At 46.9% G+C, this 23,573-nt stretch overlaps 1 protein-coding gene across 1 annotated transcript; it reads left to right on the top strand.

Annotated features, from left to right (window-relative positions):
* The first annotated feature begins 21,085 nt into the window (after positions 1–21,085).
* LOC109776622 (LEAF RUST 10 DISEASE-RESISTANCE LOCUS RECEPTOR-LIKE PROTEIN KINASE-like 2.5) lies at positions 21,086–23,573 on the top strand. Its single transcript, XM_020335281.4, has 3 exons — positions 21,086–22,048; positions 22,134–22,166; positions 22,250–23,573. Exons 1-3 carry the CDS (start codon positions 21,295–21,297, stop codon positions 23,359–23,361), a joined length of 1,899 nt encoding a protein of 632 aa, XP_020190870.1. The 5' UTR covers positions 21,086–21,294; the 3' UTR covers positions 23,362–23,573.

Genomic DNA, 23,573 nt, shown 5'->3' with positions numbered 1-23,573 from the left:
TTGATGGGACCCACTTACTAGAACATGAAAAATGGGACGCAGTTAGAAGAACCTGACAATTGGGACCCATCTGGACCCATTTTAAAAAAAGGAAAATGAAATAGTTTAGACAAAAAGGCCCTGCCCCAACAATAAAAAAGCTGCAATGTTGGGCTTGGCCCATGAACCCAACAAAAATTGATGGAAAAAAACACAAATAGGCTGAATTAATGGGCTCGGCCCATGTAGAACACCGAATCGGACCGGGCTGAATCTTGTCAGTGACCTTTTCAATTGGTCGCAATTTTGCCACGTCAGATTGCCACGTCGGATCCGACGTGCCCTGGCAAGACAGCCAGTGACCAAAACAAAAGGTCATGGGTTCAACGATCTTCTGTGAGTAGGTCGTTAATTTCAGTATACGACCGCCAGCTTTTGACCTTCTGTTTTTGGTCACAAAAAGGTCGCAAATGAAAAACTATGACCTTTCAGCGGCCAATAGTGAGGGTCACAAGTTGACATATTTCTTGTAGTGGTGGAGCGGGACGAGCTGAAGGAGCAGGCCCTGAAGCTGTCCCAGGAGAAGGACACGCTCAACGGCGCCCTGACGGAGGCGCAGGGCGCGGCCATCAGCAAGGCGGGGAGCTCTCCGAGACCAACAGCTCCATCAAAGACCTCAAGCTGAAGCTGGAGGGTCTCGAGAAGATGCTGTCGGAGGCCAGGGCCCGGGAGGGGACCCTGACCAAAAATCTGGAGGCCGAGAAGCAGTTGCGGAAGAACGAGGCCCTCAACTTCACTACTAGGAAAAGGGCTATGACTAATATGGACATTAATGGCGCACCATGTATGTGGTGCGCCACTGCTAAGATACAGGTGCGCCATTATTGACATATTACTAATGGCGCACCTGATGTGTGGTGCGCCATTACTAGTTTAGAAAAAAATTGTTACTAATGGCGCACCAGGGGATAGTGCATCATTACTAGTTGACATAGTAATGGCGCACCTTCACCAAAGTATGCCATTACTATGTGTATGACTTGGTCAAATCTTGGTCAAACTTAGTAATGGCGCACTTTGCATAGGTGCGCCATTACTATGTCAAACTTAGTAATGGCGCACCTACACAAAGTGCGCCATTACTAACTTTGACCAAGATTTGACCAAGTCATACACATAGTAATGGCGCACTTTGTGAAGGTGCGCCATTACTATGTCAACTAGTAGTGCGCCATTAGTAACTTTCTTTGCACACACACACCCCATCTGGACCGCTTTTTCAGTTAAAAAAAATAAAAAAATGATGGAAATGTCAAAAAAATAAAAGAAAATAAGTTTCCCATGTGATATGTGGTCTAGTTGTTGGGAAAATTTACAAATATGAATTTCGACTTTATTTGCAAAATCTCTCTGGAATTTAGTAAAATGGGCATAACTTTTGCATATGAACTCGGATTAAAAAGTTTTTTATATGAAAAAATCATCTACCCCGTTCAAGATTTTCAGAATCCCCAAAACCTAACAGAACGAAAGATACGGGGCTTTTAAGATCTAGAAGGGGGGAATGGAAAAAAAATTCAAACTTACTAGTGGCGCACCATTTGCTAGGTGCGCTACTAGTAACAGAAAAAAAATTGGTTTCGAATTTTCTTTGGAATTTTTTTTCAAAATATGATACGTAATATGACAGGGAAGTTTGAAATATTTTTTCAAAATTTCATCACACTCATGAACATGAACAAAGTCCTAGACATCAATAAGGTTTAATAGGATTGATATGATATATATATATATATATATATATATATATATATATATATATATATATATATATATATATATATATATGGATTGACTATTCGTCACCCTGGGTGAGGAACAGTTATTCTTCACCCACCTCTATTTTAACATCTATGCACCGTAATTTTACGTTTCGTAAATTTTGTCTTATTTTAGAGATAAAAAGAGAACGTAAGAAAACCTATAATCGTCGTAAAAAAAATTTATGTTACGTAAAATTACAAATGTAAAAACATAGTGTAAAATGTACATAAAATACATTTTTTGACCTATATTTTTTTTGTTAATGCCAAATTTTATACAGTAAATCAATATGAATGTAACTATTTGTATTTCAAATGTAATTTATTTATGAAATGGTCGTTAGATTACCTGGGTGAAGAATAGCTTATTCTGCACCCTGGGTGATGAATAGTAACACTATATATATATATATATATATATATATATATATATATATATATATATATATAAAAGTGCCTATGAAGTGAGGTGGTGCTGGGGTTGGATAGAACTGTGAAGTTAAGCGTGCTCGGGCTAGAGTAGTGTGTGGATGGGTGACCTTCTGGGAAGTTTGACCACGGTGGGATACTAATGGCGTGATAATAGTGGCGCACCTATAGTGTGTCATTCATGGCCAAAACAGGTGCGCCACTAATTAGCCTTTTTCTAGTAGTACTTCATGGATCACGTGGAGGGCGAGAACCGCTGTCTCGATCGCCTCGCCACCGTCGCCAACCAGGCCGCCGCGCAGCTGGCCACCATGGGGATGCCGGACGTGAGGTACGCCCCGGAGCAGAGCGTGAGCGCCAACTGCAGCCCTGCCCCTGTTCTTTGAGAAGGTCGTCGGTGCTTTGGAGCGGCTTCATGCCAACCGGGCGGCCTCGCTGGCCGACGAGGCCCGGAGGCTCTGCCAGGGCGCCATGACCAAGGTTCTCACCAAGGTGGCATACTGGTACCCTGACCTCGACTTCGAAGCCGCGCTGGATAGCTTGCCGGAGGATACGGACCTCGCGCCGCTCAGGGAGCGCATCAAGCCCATCATCAGCCGTGTCGGCGGAATTCTGAGGGTGGAGAGCCAGTGCCGGGATTAGGCACCCCGTTTCTTATCGCCGCTGCAGGTTCACAACAAAGACAGTTGCTATCTTTAGTTAGAACCGCAGCAACAATTTGATGTAATATAACTCTGCAGCACTTTTAATACTATGCATGTTACTTTCCTGTTCGATTTTCCTTTGCATGTCCACCCTACGTTAACTGGGTAGGTTTGCCGGCGCGTAAACCCAGGGCGGCGTCTTGGGGACGGATCCCCATTGGCCTGCCGGGTGTGCTTGCTGCCAGGCGAACCACCTTATCGCCCTTAGCGCGGCCACCCGAACTGTCGAGCTTGACTCGAGTCAGAATCGAGAGCGTTGCCAAGTGCGGAAGGCTACCCCGCCACCCTCGACGCGGCCGCTTGAGCTGTTGAGCGGACTAGAAACAGAACAAGGGTGTTGCCAATAGCGGGAGGGCCCCTTTGCGTGCAGGTTATCCATACATAGGCAAGAACTCCGAGGACGATAACCTTATATATAAGAGGAAATAACTCAAGGCTCTGAATGACTTAGCTTTTCTGTTGCCGCGCTGGCGTCCTTCACGTTCGTAGGCGGCGCCCTTTCCTCCTGGCCGTCTCCTTCTTGGGAGCCATGGCGATGAAGAACTGCTAGGCCAACTACTAGACCAGATTCTCACAATTGCTCCCCCTACCTGGCGCGCCAAAGATGTCGGTGTGGAATGACACCTATGGGATCACAAGAATCCCTACTACGGTTGCCGGGGCGCAGGGTTGCGAGAAGAGCAGGATTAGTAATCAGCACAAGGATCGTTTACCCAGGTTCGGGCCGCGACGATGCGTAAAACCCTAGTCCTGCTTTGGTGGATGTATTTCAGAGAGTTCTTGAGCTCTCGAACTAGCTATGGTGGGTGCGTGGTTCCGAAGAGCCGGATCCTTCTCCAGTATGCCATGGGCCTCCTTTTATAGTCGAAAGGGGCTGCCACAGTGGCACACAGGAGGTGGAAAGGCATACAGTACTGCGAGCTTATCGCTCGTATTACAGGACAAGACGCATTCAATGCGCCGCTGAGGTGTCCCCTAGCTTTATCGGGGACAGGGGTGAGGCCCGTCCCGTCATTCGCCGCTCCTCCTCGCTTCGACACGCGCCCTGGCCAGCGATGCGTGCGGCGCCATGTAGGCAGGCAGGCAGCTGAGGTGGCGCGGTGGTGGAGCCTTCACGAAGATCTGCATGCCGCCACGCAGGCGCTTGATGAGTTGGCCTGGGAGCTGCATGTTGCCACAAGGTGCCTGCTCAGCTGGTTGAGCTGGCAGCTGCATGCGAACGGCGGCGGAGACTTGGTTGGTGCGGGTCTGGCAGTGGCCCTGCTGGCGTCCTTGGTGGGGGCCTTGTCGGGTGGCCCGGCAAGGGTCTTGCCGTGGCGCGCTGTCGTCCCCGGCAAGGATCTTGCCGGGGGTCTTGTGGCTTTCCTCGGCAAGGATCTTGCCGAGGGCCGTTGTTTTTTAATCCTCATCTGATCTTGAATATTCCTTGTCTTCACAAAGATCTGCATGCCACCATGGAGGTGCCTCCCGAGCCCTAGTTCCAACGTGGTTGGTTGAGTTGGAACCAGTGGGCTCGAGGGCGGCTCACTCCGCTGGTGTGGGTGAGCCACCCCGGCAAGGGTCTTGCCGGGGCCGCTGAGGCTGCCCCCGGCAAGGATTTTGCCGGGGGAACCCGCTTCGCCTCTCTGCTTCTTTGTGTTCTCGGTCTTGGCGTTGCTCTGGCTGTCTTGGGCTTCGGTTTTACCTTGGTTCACCTCCCCTGTTCTGCTTGGCGTGGCCGCGGGCGCGGCTCCGACTGTCCGTGCACAGGTAAAGGGGTACAAAGATGCGCCCCTTCCTTTGTACACCGACAGTCTCCCACTTGCACTAGAGTCAATAATCTAGATTACACAGTAATGATCCTAACACCCATGGAGTTTTGGTGTTGATCATGTTTTGCTCATGGAAGAGGCTTAGTCAACGGGTCTGCAACATTCATATCCGTATGTATCTTGCATGTCTCTATGTCTCCCACCTGGATTTGGTCCCGGATGGAATTGAAGCGTCTCTTGATGTGCTTGGTCCTCTTGTGAAATCTGGATTCCTTTGCCAGGGCAATTGCACCAGTATTGTCACAAAAGATTTTCATTGGACCCGATGCACTAGGTATGACACCTAGATCGGATATGAAATCCTTCATCCAGACTCATTCATTTGCTTCTTCTGAAGCAGCTATGTACTCCGCTTCACACGTAGATCCCGCCACAATGCTTTGTTTAGACATGCACCAACTGACAACTCCACCGTCCAATGTAAATATGTATCCGGTTTGCGATTTAGAATCGTCCGGATCAGTGTCAAAGCTTGCATCGACGTAACCATTTACGACTAGCTCTTTGTCACCTCCATAAACGAGAAACATATCCTTAGTCCTTTTCAGGTATTTCAGGATGTTTTTGACCGCTGTCCAGTGATCCACTCCTGGATTACTTTGGTACCTCCCTGCTAGGCTAATAGCAAGACACACATCAGGTCTGGTACACAGCATTGCATACATGATAGAGCCTATGGCTGAAGCATAGGGAACATCTTTCATTTTCTCTCTATCTTCTGCAGTGGTCTGGCATTGAGTCTGACTCAACTTCACACCTTGTAATACAGGCAAGAACCCTTTCTTTGCTTGATCCATTTTGAACCTTTTCAAAACTTTGTCAAGGTATGTGCTTTGTGAAAGTCCTATCAAGCGTTTTGATCTATCTCTATAGATCTTGATGCCTAATATGTAAGCAGCTTCACCGAGGTCTTTCATTAAAAAACTTTTATTCAAGTATCCTTTTATGCTATCCAGAAATTCTATATCATTTCCAATCAGTAATATGTCATCCACATATAATATCAGAAATACTACAGAGCTCCCATTCACTTTCTTGTAAATACAGGCTTCTCCAAAAGTCTGTATAAAACCATATGCTTTGATCACACTATCAAAACGTTTATTCCAACTCCGAGAGGCTTGCACCAGTCCATAAATGGATCGCTGGAGCTTGCACACTTTGTTAGCTCCCTTTGGATCGACAAAACCTTCTGGTTGCATCATATACAACTCTTCTTTCAGAAATCCATTCAATCCCTTGAACTTGTCGAAAACCTTTTGCAACAAGTCGAGATTTATAGACAGTAACATTACCGTCAGCGTCAGTCTTCTTCTTGAAGATCCATTTATTCTCAATGGCTTGCCGATCATCGGGCAAGTTAACCAAAGTCCACACTTTATTCTCATACATGGATCCCATCTCAGATTTCATGGCCTCAAGCCATTTTGCGGAATCTGGGCTCACTATCGCTTCTTCATAGTTCGTAGGTTCACCTTGGTCAAGTAACATGACCTCCAGAATAGGATTACCGTACCACTCTGGTGCGGATCTTACTCTGGTTGACCTACGAGGTTCACTAGTAACTTGATCTGAAGTTTCATGATCGATATCATTAGCTTCCTCACTAATTGGTGTAGGTGTCACAGGAACTGGTTTCCTTGGTGAACTACTTTCCAATAACGGAGCAGGTACAGTTACCTCATCAAGTTCTACTTTCCTCCCACTCACTTCTTTCGAGAGAAACTCCTTCTCTAGAAAGGATCCATTCTTGGCAACGAATGTCTTGCCTTCGGATCTGTGATAGAAGGTGTACCCAACAGTTTCCTTTGGTGTCATATGAAGACACATTTCTTCGATTTGGGTTCGAGCTTATCAGGTTGAAGCTTTTTCACATAAGCATCGCAACCCCAAACTTTAAGAAACGACAACTTTGGTTTATTGCCAAACCACAGTTCATAAGGCATCGTCTCAACGGATTTCGATGGTGCCCAATTTAACGTGAATGCAGCCGTCTCTAAAGCATAACCCAAAACGATAGCGGTAAATCAGTAAGAGACATCATAGGTCGCACCATATCTAGTAAAGTACGATTACGACGTTCGGACACACCATTACGCTGTGGTGTTCCGGGTGGCGTGAGTTGCGAAACTATTCCGCATTGTTTCAAATGTAGACCAAACTCGTAACTCAAATATTCTCCTCCACGATCAGATTGTAGAAACTTTATTTCCTTGTTACGATGATTTTCCACTTCACTCTGAAATTCTTTGAACTTTTCAAATGTTTTAGACTTATGTTTCATTAAGTAGATATACCCATATCTGCTCAAATCATCTGTGAAGGTGAGAAAATAATGATACCCGCCGCGAGTCTCAACATTCATTGGACCACATACATCAGTATGTATGATCTCCAACAAATCAGTTGCTCGCTCCATAGTTCCGGAGAACGGCGTTTTAGTCATCTTGCCCATGAGGCATGGTTCGCAAGTACCAAGTTATTCATAATCAAGTGATTCCAAAAGTCCATCAGTATGGAGTTTCTTCATGCGCTTTCCACCAATATGACCCAAACGGCAGTGCCACAAATAAGTTGCACTATCATTATCAACTCTGCATCTTTTGGCTTCAACATTATGAATATGTGTATCACTACTTTCAAGATTCAACAAAAATAGACCACTCTTCAAGGGTGCATGACCATAAAAGATATTACTCATATAAATAGAACAACCATTATTCTCAGATTTAAATGAATAACCGTCTCACATCAAACAAGATCCAGATATAATGTTCATGATTAACGCTGGCACCAAATAACAATTATTTAGGTCTAAAACTAATCCCGAAGGTAGATGTAGAGGTAGCGTGCCGACGACGATCACATCGACTTTGGAACCATTTCCCACGCACATCGTCACCTCCTCCTTAGCCAGTATTCGCTTAATCCGTAGTCCCTGTTTCGAGTTGCAAATATTAGCAACAGAACCAGTATCAAATACCCAGGTGCTACTGCGAGCTCTAGTAAGGTACACATGAATAACAAGTATATCACATATACCTTTGTTCACCTTGCCATCCTCCTTATCCGCCAAATACTTGGGGCAGTTCCGCTTCCAGTGTCCAGTCTGCTTGCAGTAGAAGCCCTCAGTCTCAGGCTTAGGTCCAGACTTGGGTTTCTTCTCTTGAGCAGCAACTTGTTTGCTGTTCTTCTTGAAGTTCCCCTTCTTCTTCCCTTTACCCTTTTTCTTGAAACTGGTGGTCTTATTGACCATCAACACTTGATGCTCCTTTTTGATTTCTACCTCCGCAGCCTTTACAATTGCGAAGAGCTCGGGAATTGTCTTATCCATCCCTTGCATATTATAGTTCATCACGAAGCTCTTGTAGCTTGGTGGCAGTGATTGAAGAATTCTGTCAATGACACTATCTCGCCGAAACCATTCTGGTGTCCGAACATAGTCGTCCAATATATCGATCTTTATGTCTCAACCATTTCGAGACTCCTCGTCATGTCCGTGATCATATCCAGGACTCCGAACTTCCTTTGGTACATCAAAACACAAAACTCATAATACCGATCGACATCTAACTTTAAGCGTGCGGACCCTACGGGTTCGAGCACTATGTAGATATGACCGAGACACGTCTCCGGTCAATAACCAATAGCGGAACCTGGATGCTCATATTGGCTCCTACATATTCTACAAAGATCTTTATCGGTCAAACCGCATAACAACATACGTTGTTCCCTTTGTCATCAGTATGTTACTTGCCCGAGATTCGATCGTCGGTATCTCAATACCTAGTTCAATCTAGTTACCGGCAAGTCTCTTTACTCGTTCTGTAATACATCATCTCGCAACTAACTCATTAGTCACAATGCTTGCGAGGCTTATAGTGATGTGCATTACCGAGTGGGCCCAGAGATACCTCTCCGACAATTCGGAGTGACAAATCCTAATCTCGAAATACGCCAACCCAACAAGTACCTTCGGAGACACCTGTAGAGCACCTTTATAATCACCCAGTTACGTTGTGACGTTTGGTAGCACACAAAGTGTTCCTCCGGTAAACGGGAGTTGCATAGTCTCATAGTCATAGGAACATGTATAAGTCATGAAGAAAGCAATAGCAACATACTAAACGATCAAGTGCTAAGCTAACGGAATGGGTCAAGTCAATCACATTATCCTCCTAATAATGTGATCCCGTTAATCAAATGACAACTCATGTCCATGGCTAGGAAACTTAACCATCTTCGATTAACGAGCTAGTCAAGTAGAGGCATACTAGTGACACTATGTTTGTCTATATATTCACACATGTATTATGTTTCCGGTTAATACAATTCTAGCATGAATAATAAACATTTATCACGATATGAGGAAATAAATAATAACTTTATTATTGCCTCTAGGGCATATTTCCTTCACGCATGGCGGCCTTCTCCTGGATCGTCGGAACACGGCCGTCCAGTAGGGCCCAGGACTGGCTGAGTCGCGCACTCTGACACGTGGCCACCAGCGGAGAAGCCCCGCCCCGAGGCTTGGAGCCAGCCGCGGTAGGGGTCACCACGGCTAGGTCCAAGGGCGGGGGAGGCTCCAAGTCCGGGGACCCCAAGGTTGAGGAAGGTGGGAAACCCGGCGAACGCGAGTAGCAGACCACCCCAGGTGAGCGGGGTGATGACGAAGGACGCACCTCCATCCCCACACTCACCACGTCCTCCTCCACGACCTCCAAGTCAGCCACCGAGGGTGCGACAGGAAGAGGGGTGGCCATGACCAAAGACCCACTCCCTGACGCCACCTGGGAAGCCGTCCCTGCAGGGCAGGAGGACCCACCACTAGTAGTAACCGGGCTACGTCGCCCAGCAGACGGAGCCGGAGGAACCTCATCATCCTCACAGGAAGAGCTCCCCCAAGACGCGGTCCCACCCCCACCATGCCCATCATCCAGGTGAGGCATAGCGGCAGCGGGGGCCGGCCCAAGCATATCCTCAGGAACCGGAGACTTAAGCTTGAAGGTGAGGCGCTTCCCCTTCCCCTTATCGCCGAAGTAGAATACCAGGGACAACCCATCAATCTCAGCCGGAGCGGGGCAGAGGATCTCAATGCGTGCGGGGCCATCATCCTCGAAGGACGCCAGGTCGGCGGTCACCAACTTGCCCACCGACTCAGAGATTGCCTTGAGGATGTGGGCAAGCTTGCCACCCCTCGGGGCCACCCTGCCACCTCGGGGCAATCCGTAGACAAGGACCCACACCTTCTCCATAGGAGACACAGGATCAGGCTCCGCATCCACGACCCGAACGGAGATCATGAGCTCATTGATGGGGCAACGGATGAAGTCGTGGGAGCACACATGGAGCAGCTCCGCGGAAGGGAAAGGGACCGAGAAGACAAGAGGCGCCGTCTCAGTCACCTCCCAAGTGAAGTCGGAGCCGCGGAAGTCACCGATGTCAGCGGCAAGCTCGGCCTGGATGAGGTCAGCCGAGATCACCACCCCAGGAGGTAGGTCTTGCTCGGGGGCGAGAGTGACCATCGCCAAGTGCGGCCGCACCGCCTCCTCCTCAATCTCAGCATCCACGTAGTAGAAGCTGCCCCCTTCGGTCCCATACCCGAGGTAGGCAAGGGTCGTGGGGCATTGGGGGGGCTCACACTCGGAGCGGAAGTGCCCCGCGCAGCCACAGTTGAGGCACATCGTCTCTTCATAAGACCTGGGGCGGCCAACACGAGGGGTGGGAACCGCCGGAGCCACCTGCTCCAACGTCCCCACCGAAGCGGAGCTGTCAATGACCCCCGAGGCCTTCTTCTTCTTGTGTTTCTTCTTCTTCTTTGACTGAGCAGCCGCACCAGGAGCGTCAAGGGGCCGCCGCAAGGAGTTCGGCCGTTCAGAACGGGCATCCGCCCGACGCCCCTCGGGACCATCATCACGGGACGCGCGTCGGTCCTCCCGGCGGCTGGGGGCAGGAGACCGCTCACGGCAAGGCTCCTCCGCACGGCGCTCTCCCCGCTCAGAGAAGCCACCCCGCGAGCCAGTAGCCTCACCCCGACCCGAACCGCGGCGGCGCCAGTCCCCGTCGGATGCGCGGGGCGCATCCTGCCGAGCAGCAGCCGACCTGGGGAGGATCCCATCTTGTGAGCGAGGCGCAGGCGAGGGTCGGGATTCCAGTTCCGACCGGAGGGTGTCCTCGTGGGCCAAGTCAGCAACCCGACGGCGCTCAGCCTCCCAGCGTCGAGCATCTCCAGGGGAGCCCGGGAGAGGCAAACAAGGGTCCCGGGCCGGGTCACGCGGGGGAGGGAGCCGCCGGAGAGAGGTGCCGGCGTAGGTCGTCGCCCGACCAAACCGGCTCGGACCCGCCTCACTCCGCGCAGACAACGACTCCAGGGGACGCTTGGGGCGCGGCTGCCCATCCGCCACTTCACGGGCCATCAGCACTTCGAGCTAGGACCAGGGAGCCGCCGGGAAAGGAGGGGTGGAAGAGGGGGCGGCCGGCGGCGCAGTCGGAGTCGAGGAAGGGAGCAAAGACGGCGGCGGAGGGGCAGGGATGCGAATGGAACGGGCAAACCGCGCATAACGTTTGACATCAACCCTAGATGCCGGCGCCCCCACCCGCGGGTCGGATCCGCCCCGTTGGATCTAGATCCAACAGGCGAGGTCACCTGGGGCAAGCAGCCACTCGCGGTTGGCCCGGTTTAGAATAGCCTGGGCCCGTCGGCCTGCTTCAATCACCACCTGGGCCGACGGCCCATCCCGCCCACGCATAGCCAGACCACACCCATGCAGGCTGACCCAAGCCCCACCTGGGCCAGCGGCAGCGCAGGCCCTAGTCGGCCCACGCAGCCTCGCTGCCCTAGCAGGACCCGACCACGGCACTGCCACGACCCGGGGCGCCGCCGCTCCCGCGGCCACCGGCCCGGCCACGGCCAAGGCAAGTTGCTCAGCCGCAGCTCAGCCAGGGCAGGGGAGGACACCGAGCCGCCCACCACCGGAGAGCAGGGTCGCGCCGCCCTGGTCGCCATGGGTATCAGAGGTGGCAGAGGAAGAACGCGAGGCGTGGCCGGCGGCAGACCTGAGTATACCGGTTCAATCTGAATTGACTTGGGGGTGGCAGCCTCTTGTAAATTTGGTGAACTTTTCCTTTTCCAAATCGGTGGAGCTGGGCTTTTGGTGCTTCGCGTTTTTACACTGGAGTCCGGCTGAGCTTCTCACTCCTAGCTTCTTGGCGGTAATTCGTTCGGCTCAGCTCCCCTCCAGGAATTGGTGAAGCGTGAAGCTGGAGAGCCTCCGAACACGCCCTTAAAGGAAACAAGCTAGTGGATCTGAATCGTCACAACCTTGGAAAGGAGCTCCCTTGCTTACAAGCCCTTCCTTCAAACTTCCTCTCTGCAAGCTGCTAGAAAATCTTGACCATCTATATGTGACTAACAACATATAGTATATGCGACAAAGGGTATATTGTTGGATACTCGAAAGAGATTACTCTGGATATTTGTGACATATAATTTCTATTTTATTAGATTGGGGTTCATAAAGTACAAATATTTGCATTTAGAAAAATTATACAGAATATGTCAAAAAATTGTTTGTTTAAATAAAAAATGCTGACATTAATATTATTAAATTTATGAACATCTGTTAAATAGAAAAATTATTCGTTTATTGTTTGATTAATAAAATCTTCATTTATTGTTCGCTTAAACAGAAACATGCTCACATAAAAAAATCGAACACTTATTAAATTTCTGAACATCTATTAAATAGAAAAATTATAATGAAAATATATCAATCAGCGACGGGTTTATTGTTTGATTTTTTTTCTTTTTCATTCTTGTTGTTTTTCGTTTTTCATTTTTGTTCTTAAAAAAAATGCTCACATTTCTGTATTTAGACTTAAGGTTGGATTCGATCCCCACTCCTCGGGCTGGACGAATCCCCCTTGGTCCCTCCTTAAATACCACCTATGCCAGTTTTTTTAGGGTTTGGAATTTTTTTGGGTTAAGTTTTAGCATTTTCCACTCTTTGTCATAGACACAGAGTTGGCGAGACCTCATGTACCATGTGTCATCAGGACCCCACTGCCTTAATCAAGTACTTTATATGGTATTCGCAATTCAGATTGCATATCTCAAATTTGAGAAATCGATTGACCATCAATAACCACATTGGAGTTGGTTCGTTTGGTGTAGTCGAATTGTCAAAGCCTCCTTCAACAAAGATCGAAAAAACTCTCATCGTAATTTTGGGCCACCTTGTGCCTATCGTCCCGCCCATGGACATGGCTTTCCAAGGGGGGGGGGGGAGGGTTCATCCCAGAGGACTTCATCTAGGACAAAAATGCATCCATGGACACAACCTAGCTATGAGACTCCATACCTCCAAACGGACATGGAAGCCGATGGCAACCACCGGCAGCGGATGCTAACACCATTCGAGCATATGCCTCCCCCAACTATGGGTTTTTACAAAATATATGCATTTTTAGGAGCAAGATGCTAGGCCCATTCCGATTCATGTTTAAGAATATTGCATGATGGATATGATCAACAATGGTCAAGGGGATTCAATTTTTGAGATGGATGATCAATCAGGAACGAAGAAAAGTGGCAAAGAGAGGAAACACATACACAAACAAATAAGATACTCCATATCCAACTGATCAAAAGGCGACAACGGTGCACCCTTAAGATCAAAATCATTTGTCCCGCTGCAAACACCTATCATACTCTCGACAAATGATTCATCGTTGAAGGTAGATCTCCCCCAACTTAAAAAAATCCTAGTAAATCACAAACATTGCAAATTTTCCGCTATTTTTCCACAGCGCCTCACGTTCAATCGAATAAATCAAACAAATTGAATGCAAGGCAAAGGATAGGTTTTTACCTTGTCACCGTTTTTGGTCCCGTGTACGACTGGGAAGGCATCTAAGTTTCATTCGCCGCCGGGACGAAGGGAGGAGGGGAAACAACATGATCCTTTTCTTCTTCCTCTATCTCTTCACTAAGGGCCATTGCGACACCAGCAGGAGTTCAACAGTTGCACGCGACATCATAGAGTTTGGAAACTATGCGCCCAACTCATCGCCGGCAGGGTGGACGAGGTGCTGGTGGGCGAACATCGGAGGTGCATCAACCATTGAAGTTGTAGGATCCGATTCTGAACCGACAGACTGGCACGCACCAGTTGAGGTGGTGTCCGTAGCATTGCCTATGGGGAGTCGGGATGGCCGGAAGCGGACACATGTGACGTTGAAGTGAGGGAGGGGAGGCGACAAGATAGACGGAACCAACACCATTTTCGGGGTGGAGTTCCTGCAAAGAGTCCCCCGCATCTGTTGTATATGGAGGCTCACGACCCGGATTTGGAATGCCATCCAAAACTGTGCAAATGGGGGGGGGGGGGGTACGAATGATGATTTTGCACTTCTTGGAACACAAAGCTGCTTTATCCAGAGAAGAGCGACATAATTGCAATTTTACATAATACACTTTGCAATGAGTTGCCGTTGACGAGAACCATCCACACCAAGAAGAATATCGTTGGATCTAGGAACCAACATCACCGCCACGAGGACTCCACCAAGGAAATCCTCTTTGAGGTTTCTTTAGGCGCATGAGCCATCCAAGTTTTCTGGGAACTAAAGACGACAAATGCACCTTGGTCATGACAACAAGTCCTTGGATCAATGAAAACTCCATTGACAAAAAAAATGCCACTCGCATTTGTTGGGAAGGAAGAAGATCATTATCCATCTTGCAGAAGTATCACACAACAGCCAACAAACACCAATATCTAAAGAGAGCCAACGGATCCGGGTACACAAACTCTCACGGTACCTTCATCGACGCCAGATCGGACGCCATCAAGGTAGGGAGATACCGGAGAAACCTTATGCCAGCACGCCATCACCGCCACCCCCTCCTTGATATCGTCGGGGAAACAAAACCTAAGGAGAAAAAAGAAACAAATAGACGGGTCTCCACCCCTCTTGCCGCTGACGAGGCTGCTGGGTGGGGAAGAGGAGGAGGACTGATGCGACGGTGTGAGAGAAAGCTTTGACGGGGGCAGTTAGAGTCGTGGCCAACTGTACTTGTATGTAACAATGGCAGTTTAGCTAGACCGCCTTCATCACAAAACTAAGAACTATTATGGTGTCCAGGCACGTGGACTTTTCGATAAAGAGATCGAAGGGAGAAGACTCGGGCCGGCGGACCAATTATGTGTGTTTGGGATGTGACCGCAGATTGAGCCATATCCTATTTAGCGCTTCATGGGCCGGATACACGGCTTATGGTAAAAGGCACACACCCTTCCGAAGCATGTTCTATTGTAACGGGTCGGCCCAGGTATGGGTAATACTATCTCTTCGCATCATATGCTCGCATTGTTTGGTTTTTCTCACCGGTTTTGGAAACCTTCTAGAAGGTTTATCAGTTTTATTCTAGGTGTTTTCCCCTGGTTTTTCTAGGACACATTTTGTTCTTTTTTAATTATTATTCAAATTAATGATATTTTTTAAAATTCATTTTTTTTAAAAAAATTATGAACTTTTTAATATTCAAAAGCCTTTTCAATTTTCTGAACATTTACCAAATCCGCATATTTTTTTAAATTCATGAATTTTTCTGAATCCGTGTAACCAACAAAAAGAATCAAGTTCCTGAATTTTTTGAAATCCATGAAATTTTTTGAAACCCGCAAAATTTGTTAATTAGTTAACTTTTTCCAAAAGGGCAACGGTTAACGGGTCAAGTCAAAAGATCAACCGAATCGAAGGGAATTTTTTAGGGGACCGAACCGAAGGGAGATGCCCCAAGCGTGCCACCAGTTCGAGTTGGTGGGCCGGGCCACACGAGGCAGCATGTGATCGCCAATTGACCCCAGTGTGTGTGCTCTCCTCATGATGAAGTCACCTGTTCGGCATTTTGGCGCAAATGCTATATCTCACTTATAGCGAGTGTACCTTCGGTCTCGCGTAAAGCATTTACGAGCACTACACTACTGGGCCAGCCCATCACTATAGTGTGTGTTTTCAATTGGTTACGCTGTTCACTTTTAAATGTTTTTCCTTTTATTTCAGTTTTTCTTTCATATTCTTCGGTTGTTTCCTTTATTTGTTTTCTTCTGTTTTTTTTCATTTTTCATTGCCATTTTCATTTTATCTTTTTTTTTCTCATTTTTAATATTTTCAAAATTTCTATGTTTCTTTTTACTCTGTTTTTTATTTATTTTCTTTGCTTATTTCTCAAATTCTTAACACATGCCTACTATTTTCATACACAATGTACATTCTTTGTATATATCAGAATTTGTTTTTTCATACACGTTGTACAGTTTTTGTATACATCTGAAACATTGTTTTTATGCATGTTTAAACTTTTTTAAATACAAAATTAATATAATTTTTCAATTTTGTTTGAAATTGACTCTTTCTTTCATACACACAGTACATTTTTTATACATGTTAAATGTATACATTTCCATATACATTAATAACATTTTCCTACACATGTTTAACCTTTTCAAATACATGATTAACATTTTTTTGAATGAATGCTTGATGACTCCTTTTTTTGAATATACAAGTTCTGATTCTATCTTTTGATGTGATTTTCTTAAGAATGAAATATATGGATGACATCACTTTTATATCTAGGTTTGAAATGAATACAAATCAAACTAAGACGCGCAATATATACAAAAAAAATCATGCATACATATAAGTAAAGATGCTATTTTACCAAGCACCCATGAGATGCCTATTGAGTTGACCGATGCTATTCAATACCAAGTATAAACCCCTTGTAGACACCTTATCTGTACATAGAAAATTCTATTCACACCTAAGATATATAAACATGCAACTTGCCCTGATATTTGCTTGAGCTTACATTTTAGACCTATCTCCAAAGATATTTAAGGATACAAAAACAAGCATTCTATATAGGGAAAATCCATCCGAAGATATAGGGAAAATCCATCCTACCACCAGTCGAAGGATGGATTTTCCCTATATCTTTGGGAAAATCCATCCTACTTGCCCTGAATTTCTTGATTAACCATCCGAAGCTGGCCGTTGAGGATGAATATTCAAGAATGGTCCTTTTTGAAAGCCCTTATCACTAAAAGCAAAAATAAGCAAATGGTTCTTCAATTGGAATTTTGGTTTATAAGATAAAATGATTTCTAGTTTGTAAACATTGTGATAAAACACATGTGAGAGTAGAGCATGGCATGATACAATGGACAGACCATAGCGTTTGTGCAATCTGTGGTAAAAGTACTGTGGATGAAGCATAGTAAATGATTGATGTGAGGGAACAAAATTAATTGAATAAGCAACATGTGTGAAATGTATTATACATCGGAGCAGAACCGCATTGTCATAATCTCCAAGAAATGGATGGCTTAGCCATGCAGGAAGAACATCATCTCTCCTCAAACAACAAGAACAACTAACAAGAAGGGGGAGAGAGTAGAACTTACACCATAGGCTTGGTAGCAGCCTGGACAATGCTTTTCTTTGTCTCCTCCATGCCTGTTGTGTTAGGTGATCGTGTGGTAGAATCGTGCAGTGGAGAAAAGGAGAAAATAAATAAAGAGAATAGAGGCACGACACGTGCCTTTGGCCAAAGTTTTTTGTGTGTGCGCGTTCCTCGTGGTTGGATGTGATCGATCCTGTGAGCGGATTTCCAACAATTGGTATCTGAGCAAGGTTCAAGATTTGAAGCTGCGCTTGCCCCAGGGTGGCGACCTATTAGCACCTCGGGGCGAGCGATGAAGTCGCTGGGTGGTGCAGCGACAAGGGGACCAGGCGATCGTGGTTCGCCGGAGCGACATGGAGTGAGACCGTAGTCTATCATCGACAAGACGGTGGAAGGAGGTCGTTGATGGGGAGGTGGTGCCGAGGTGCGGCGCTGAAGCTCATGAAGATCATTGTCCGAGAGAGTCGGATGAGTCAAGGAGCCAAGCAAGTTTGCATGATCAGTCGTCGTTGTGTCGGTGAGTCATTGCCGTGTCCAAGTGCTCATCTTGGCGTTGATTCGTTGAAGTGGAAGCTATGTGCGCGGTGTTCCGTGAGTCATGTGTCCATGTCCTCGTGGAGTGTCCTGGTTGCGACCAGTGTGGATTCGGTGTGATGCCGAAGGCGGACGATGATAGGCGAAGCCATCATAAAGCGAGGATGTGTGCGAGTAGTGGAGAGTAGATCTGCTGCAAGCAAGTACAATAAGTATGGTGTGGACCGAGTGCAAGGCAGAGGCTAAGCAATGACGGTGGCACAAGAATGTGGAGCAAGGAGGTTCTGCATGTTTCCATGTGGGTCATACTTAGCGTACGGACATGATGGTTGAGTCGAGGTGTCGACAAGTCGTGAGTCAACAATGAGTCAAGACAAGACGGAGCACATGCAAGATGGCATGTCAAAATTAGGGGGAGATTGTTAGGTAATCTTGTGGTAGAATCATGCAATGGAGAAAAGGAGAAAATAAATAAAGAGAAAAGAGGCACGACACGTGCCTTTGGCCAAAGTTTTTTTTTTATGCGCGCGTTCCTCGTTATTGGATGTGATCGATCCTGTGGGCAGATTTCCAACATGTTGTCCCTCAAACCCCCTCGTGATTAGGGCTCGCTGCGCTGCGAAGCGCCACGCCATTGAGGCGTGTCGGCGTCGTGGGAGGTGAGGACCGGCAGAGCCGAATGGGTTGCCCTTTTTCCCTGCGGTCGTTGCGGCTTGCTCCGTTTGGTAGTGATGTTCAAAACTCTAAATTCAGTATCAGCTATTTCCTCTTCTATTTTTTGGATCGTCATAATACTTTGAGATGGAGCTAATGGTAACATTTTCATTTTACAGAACTAACTAGTTTGTTCTTTTATTTGCAGTATTGATGGTCCAAGTAGTCGGCAAAGCAAGTATCTAGTAACTGATCCTATCCAGGATGCATTGAAGGTATCACATCGTCCCCGTCATATTCTCATTCCCCTGATGAGAAGTCATTCTACAGAATGCTGATGTAACAATTCTAACTTGCAAGCTATAGGCTAGTTTCAAAGGAAACCTGTCATGAGCATATGCCCTGAGACTAGCTGGGGTCCACACGCGTATTTTATATTTAAGAACAGTTGTAGTCTATCATGGTCTCTGTGTTGTTGGATTAGTGTAGAATATAACCGAGTCTCTGTAAATTAGAGACTGAGTGGCTGGACTAAGCACTATGTAAACTGGGCATTTTTTCATTATTTGAATTCAGGAAGAACAATATCAATCTACTTCCTTAGTCTCCTCCTCACACTCACACTTCAACAGAGCCAACATGGTTCCTGGCCATCTTCGACCCTTCACACCTGGATGTTGCATGCAAGGGAGTAGTTTTTTTTTTTGTACAATAGAGTACTGTATTATTTGTATCCAGGAAGACTACTATCAGTCCAAAAGAGTACTGGATTCAAAAGATATTCATTATTGTACACTGATGGACAAACTATCATGGATTATCATGATAGTTTTTTTTTTGTACAATAGTGGTCCAGATAAGAGGAGTGCCACTGATCTATCTTCATACACACATCTTTTGAATTCAGTAAGAAACTTAGGATGGTCGCTAATTACTTGGCTTAGGTGTTTAGCGGCATTTTGATACAAATACCATAAACAAAGGCGATGTCGTGTTTCTGGGAAAACCCTTCCAACAACATTTATAATGGCAGCACATTGATCAGTGAATATTGTTTTAGGTTGCTTACCAGACATAGCTTGTTGGAAGGTTCTAAAAATCCACTAAAAGGTATCCGTAGTTTCAGTATAAAGCAGTGCTGCACCAAAAAGAATAGTTTGCTTGTGATGATTAACACCAATAAACGGAGCAAATGGCATTTGAAACTTATTTGTTGAAAATGTGTTGTCAAAGGAAAGAGCATCTCCAAAGATAGAATAATCCATGATAGTTTGTCCATCAGTCCAAAAGATATTCATTATTGTACCATCATCATCAGCTATTTGCATGGCATAGAAAAACGAAGGGTCCTCAGCTTGCTTGTTATTTAGATACTCCATTAATGTTTGTGCACCCTTGGTTTCCATATACTTCGAGCGCTCACTTCGTAAATAATTGTTGCAATCCATTTGCAAGAAGAGCACTGCATCTTTACCATACCAAAGCTCACAGAAATCATATATTTCAGCTTGTTTAGTTCCCGATGTCCTCATTTGCTTTGTGGCGGTCGGCATCTAACAGTTGACGTTGCGACCTAAGCATGTACCTCTTATCTGGACTTACAAGCTGATGATTGTGATCGAGCATTACCTTCTGAACACTCCAAATACCCTCCCGAGTGATGCTGAATTGAACACGAGCCATGCAAGCAGTACTCGAAATAGCTCGTTGTTTCCTGGCTACATGTGTTGGATTAGTGGCCTTCACACCTGCCTTGCTAGACACAAAATATCTGGAACTTGAACTGTTATCTGCTCTACACTTAAGGTGGCACTTCCTAATGCTGAATCCTTTGGTTTGAGCATAAGAATTGTAGAACCTGTATGCCGCTTACTCTGATTCAAAGCACATCCCAACTCTTGGAGCATTACTTTCATCATTCCCTGGTGGGCTGCTCGTCCTCGGTGGAATTGTGTTCATTGCCAATTGCTACGAGGGGAACCAAATCAATCGAGATAGTCCAAAAAGAAGAAATTCCAAGGAGAGGTTTCCAGAAAGAAGAAATCTTTGATTGTACTAGTACTGAACTCACCATGGGTGGAGCTGTGGGCAGAGCAGGTTTCGGTGGAGGGGCTGTCGTACCTTGATCCAGTCCCTCGTTGCCGCCGTACCTTGATCCAGTTCCTCGTTGCCGCCCGTCGGGCTACGTCGTCTTGCCGTGATTAATCAAGATGGTCCAGAACGAAGAATTTTCAAGGAAGAGGATTGTACTAGTGCTGAACTCACCATGAGTGGAGCCGTAGGCAGGCAGATAAGGTTCCGATGGAGGGGCTGTTGTACCTTTATCCGGTGCCTCGCTGCCGTCGTCGAGCGGCGTCATCTTGCCGTGCCGTCGCCGTCAAGATGCAAAAGGCAGAGATGGGTTTCTGTTAGGAAGATGAATGGGATTCAGATTAGAAGCTGAAAGAGCAGGGGAGCGCAGGGAAGGGGGTGGGCTGCTTTGAGATTCGGTTGTCAGGTATCACACAGGAAACTGGGTCTCTAGTTTGGCTGTGTATGACCAGGTCTTATACGATTTTTTTTGAATTGGGACAAGTATATATGTAAAGTGGCAAAAAATGATGCGAGCAACTAAACACACCCTCAGAGACGGGTCACCCTTGAAAAGTAGAGTTCAACACTAGAGAGAGACTGGCCATCCAGAAGTATATATCTCGTGCTACATAGACTGGTAGACGACATTTTTGGCATGGAATGCCAAAGTCAAATTAGCCGGCTGCACGCGGCGAGACAAGTCCAAACTGCACCACAAACTTGAGTGCAAAACCAGGATGAACTGTTATAGTCTCAAATCATCACGTTCTTGAAGGCTTTCCGCTGCACACGAAAGAAATATCCAAAATTCAGGCATGCATCCCAGCTCGTTGCTACTGATCCTAACAATCTTACCAATCTTGTCCACCTTGCATCCACCGGCAGCCGCCGCCAATGGCACGGCCCAAGACGCAGGCTGCCCGCCGGTGACATGCGGGAACCTCACCTTGGCGTACCCGTTCTGGCTGGCCGGCCAGGACAGGTTCTCCTGCGGCCCGCCGGCGTTCCAGCTCACCTGCAACGACTCGGCGGCCGGCGCTTTCGTGGGCACCTCCTACATGAAGGTCCTTGACATCGACTACGGCAACCGCTCCCTTGTCGTCGTCCACGTCCTCGTGGCCGCCGATGTCGCGTGCAACATCTTGTTCAACGTGTCCTCGGCCTTCGCCATCACCGACAGGTTCAGCATCAGCCGCAGGAACAGGGAGCTCTACGTGCTGTACAGCTGCAAGGAGAGGCGTCCGCCGCCTGGTGCTGCCCCGGTGACCAACTGCAGCCCCAACACCAGAGGCATGTACGTGTACCTCGGGGGAAACTACGGCATGGGCCAGCCCCCGGCGAATGAAGGGAGCTGCGAGACCGCCATATTTCCGGTGCTCGGGGCGGAGCCGGCAGGCATGACGGCGGCCAATTATAGACAGCTCATAAAGGGCGGGTTCCTACTGGAGTGGGAGCCCGTCGGCGATTGCAATGCCTGCAAGGCGAGCGGTGGGCGGTGCCGCTACGATGCCAACACATCAGCGTTCACGTGCCTTTGCTCAGACGGTAGCATGCACCAGTCGACTTGTGGTAAGCTGCCTGCCATGAGATGCATATTTTCTGTCAGAATATGCAATACCATCACTATATTGATAATCTGTTCATCTTCATGCAGATACTAAACACAACAGGAGGTTCACTTTGATAGGTAAGGTTCATAGTATACATAATGTTTTAAGCTGCTTCATGCTCAATTGCTCACATCTAACTGTACCTTTAATGCACTTTCAGTTTCGCTGTCTGCTGCGTCTATCTTGGTTTTCGCCTGTCTTGCATGTCTGATGTACCGGCAGAGGAAAAATATCAGATCAGCAATCTTCAGAATTTACTCTAGCAATACATCAAATATCGACGAAATGCTAAGAAAATGCGAATCTCTTGCCCTGAAGAGGTACAAGTACTCACAGCTGAAGAAAATAACAAGATCATTCAAGGATGAGCTGGGAGAAGGTGGATATGGTGTGGTACACAAGGGAAGCCTGCAAGATGGTAGAATGGTTGCAGTGAAGCTACTGAAAGGATCAAAAGGCAATGGAGAAGATTTTCTGAATGAAGTTATGAGCATCGGCCGGACTTCTCATGTTAATATTGTCAGTCTGCTCGGTTTTTGTTTAGATGGATCTCACCGAGCACTTATATACGAGTACATGTCCAATGGTTCTTTGCAGAAGCACATTTATTCAGAGAGTTCCAAACAAGCCATCGGATGGGGGGTGTTCCTAAAGATTGCGATCGGTATCGCACGAGGGTTGGAGTATCTACACCAGGGTTGCAACACCTGCATCATCCATTTCGATATCAAGCCTAACAACATCCTCCTAGATGATGAGTTATGTCCCAAAATTGCAGACTTTGGTATGGCAAAGCTATGCCACCTCAAGGAGAGCGTCCTTTCAATGGCCGAAGCGAGAGGGACGGTTGGTTTCATCGCACCAGAAGTGTTCTCTAGAGGCTTTGGACTCGTCTCCACAAAGTCTGATGTTTACAGCTATGGGATGATGCTCCTAGAAATGGTCCAAGGGAAGAAGGATGAGAAAGGAAAGGCAGACAGCTCTAGTGAAACATTTTTTCCACATTGGGTTTGGGATAATTTGGCGAGTGAGTTGCATGGATCCAAAGCCAAATATAGAACTGAAGAAATCGTAAGAAGGATGACCTTGGTTGGATTGTGGTGCATACAGATGAACCCTGAAAGCCGCCCATCCATGAGCAGGGTTATAGAGATGTTGGAGAGGAGCATGGGTGAACTGGAGATGCCGCCGCGGCCGTTCCTCTTCTCTCCGGTGCACTCGACAACAGCTTCATCCTATGCATCTGTCCAAGTCATGATGTCTTCACCATGATGTGCATTAGGCTCTGGTGGATGCTGAAACAATATTTGACAAAACCATTAGCAGCAGTGTACATGTAATTCTTGTCAGGCTTACGGTTTTAACCTCATTGTATTATCTCATATTTAGATATTTAAGAATGTAATTACTATCCTGTAGAGCTGCCTTCCAACAGTTGGGTTGCCTTCCAACTGTTGCTGACCAGTTGCAGCAACCAAACGTGT

Source organism: Aegilops tauschii, chromosome 3 (genome assembly GCF_002575655.3).
Source record: "Aegilops tauschii subsp. strangulata cultivar AL8/78 chromosome 3, Aet v6.0, whole genome shotgun sequence".
NCBI lineage: Eukaryota > Viridiplantae > Streptophyta > Magnoliopsida > Poales > Poaceae > Aegilops > Aegilops tauschii.
Note: the sequence above shows the minus strand (reverse complement) of the source record. Positions and strands in the feature narration are given on the sequence as shown.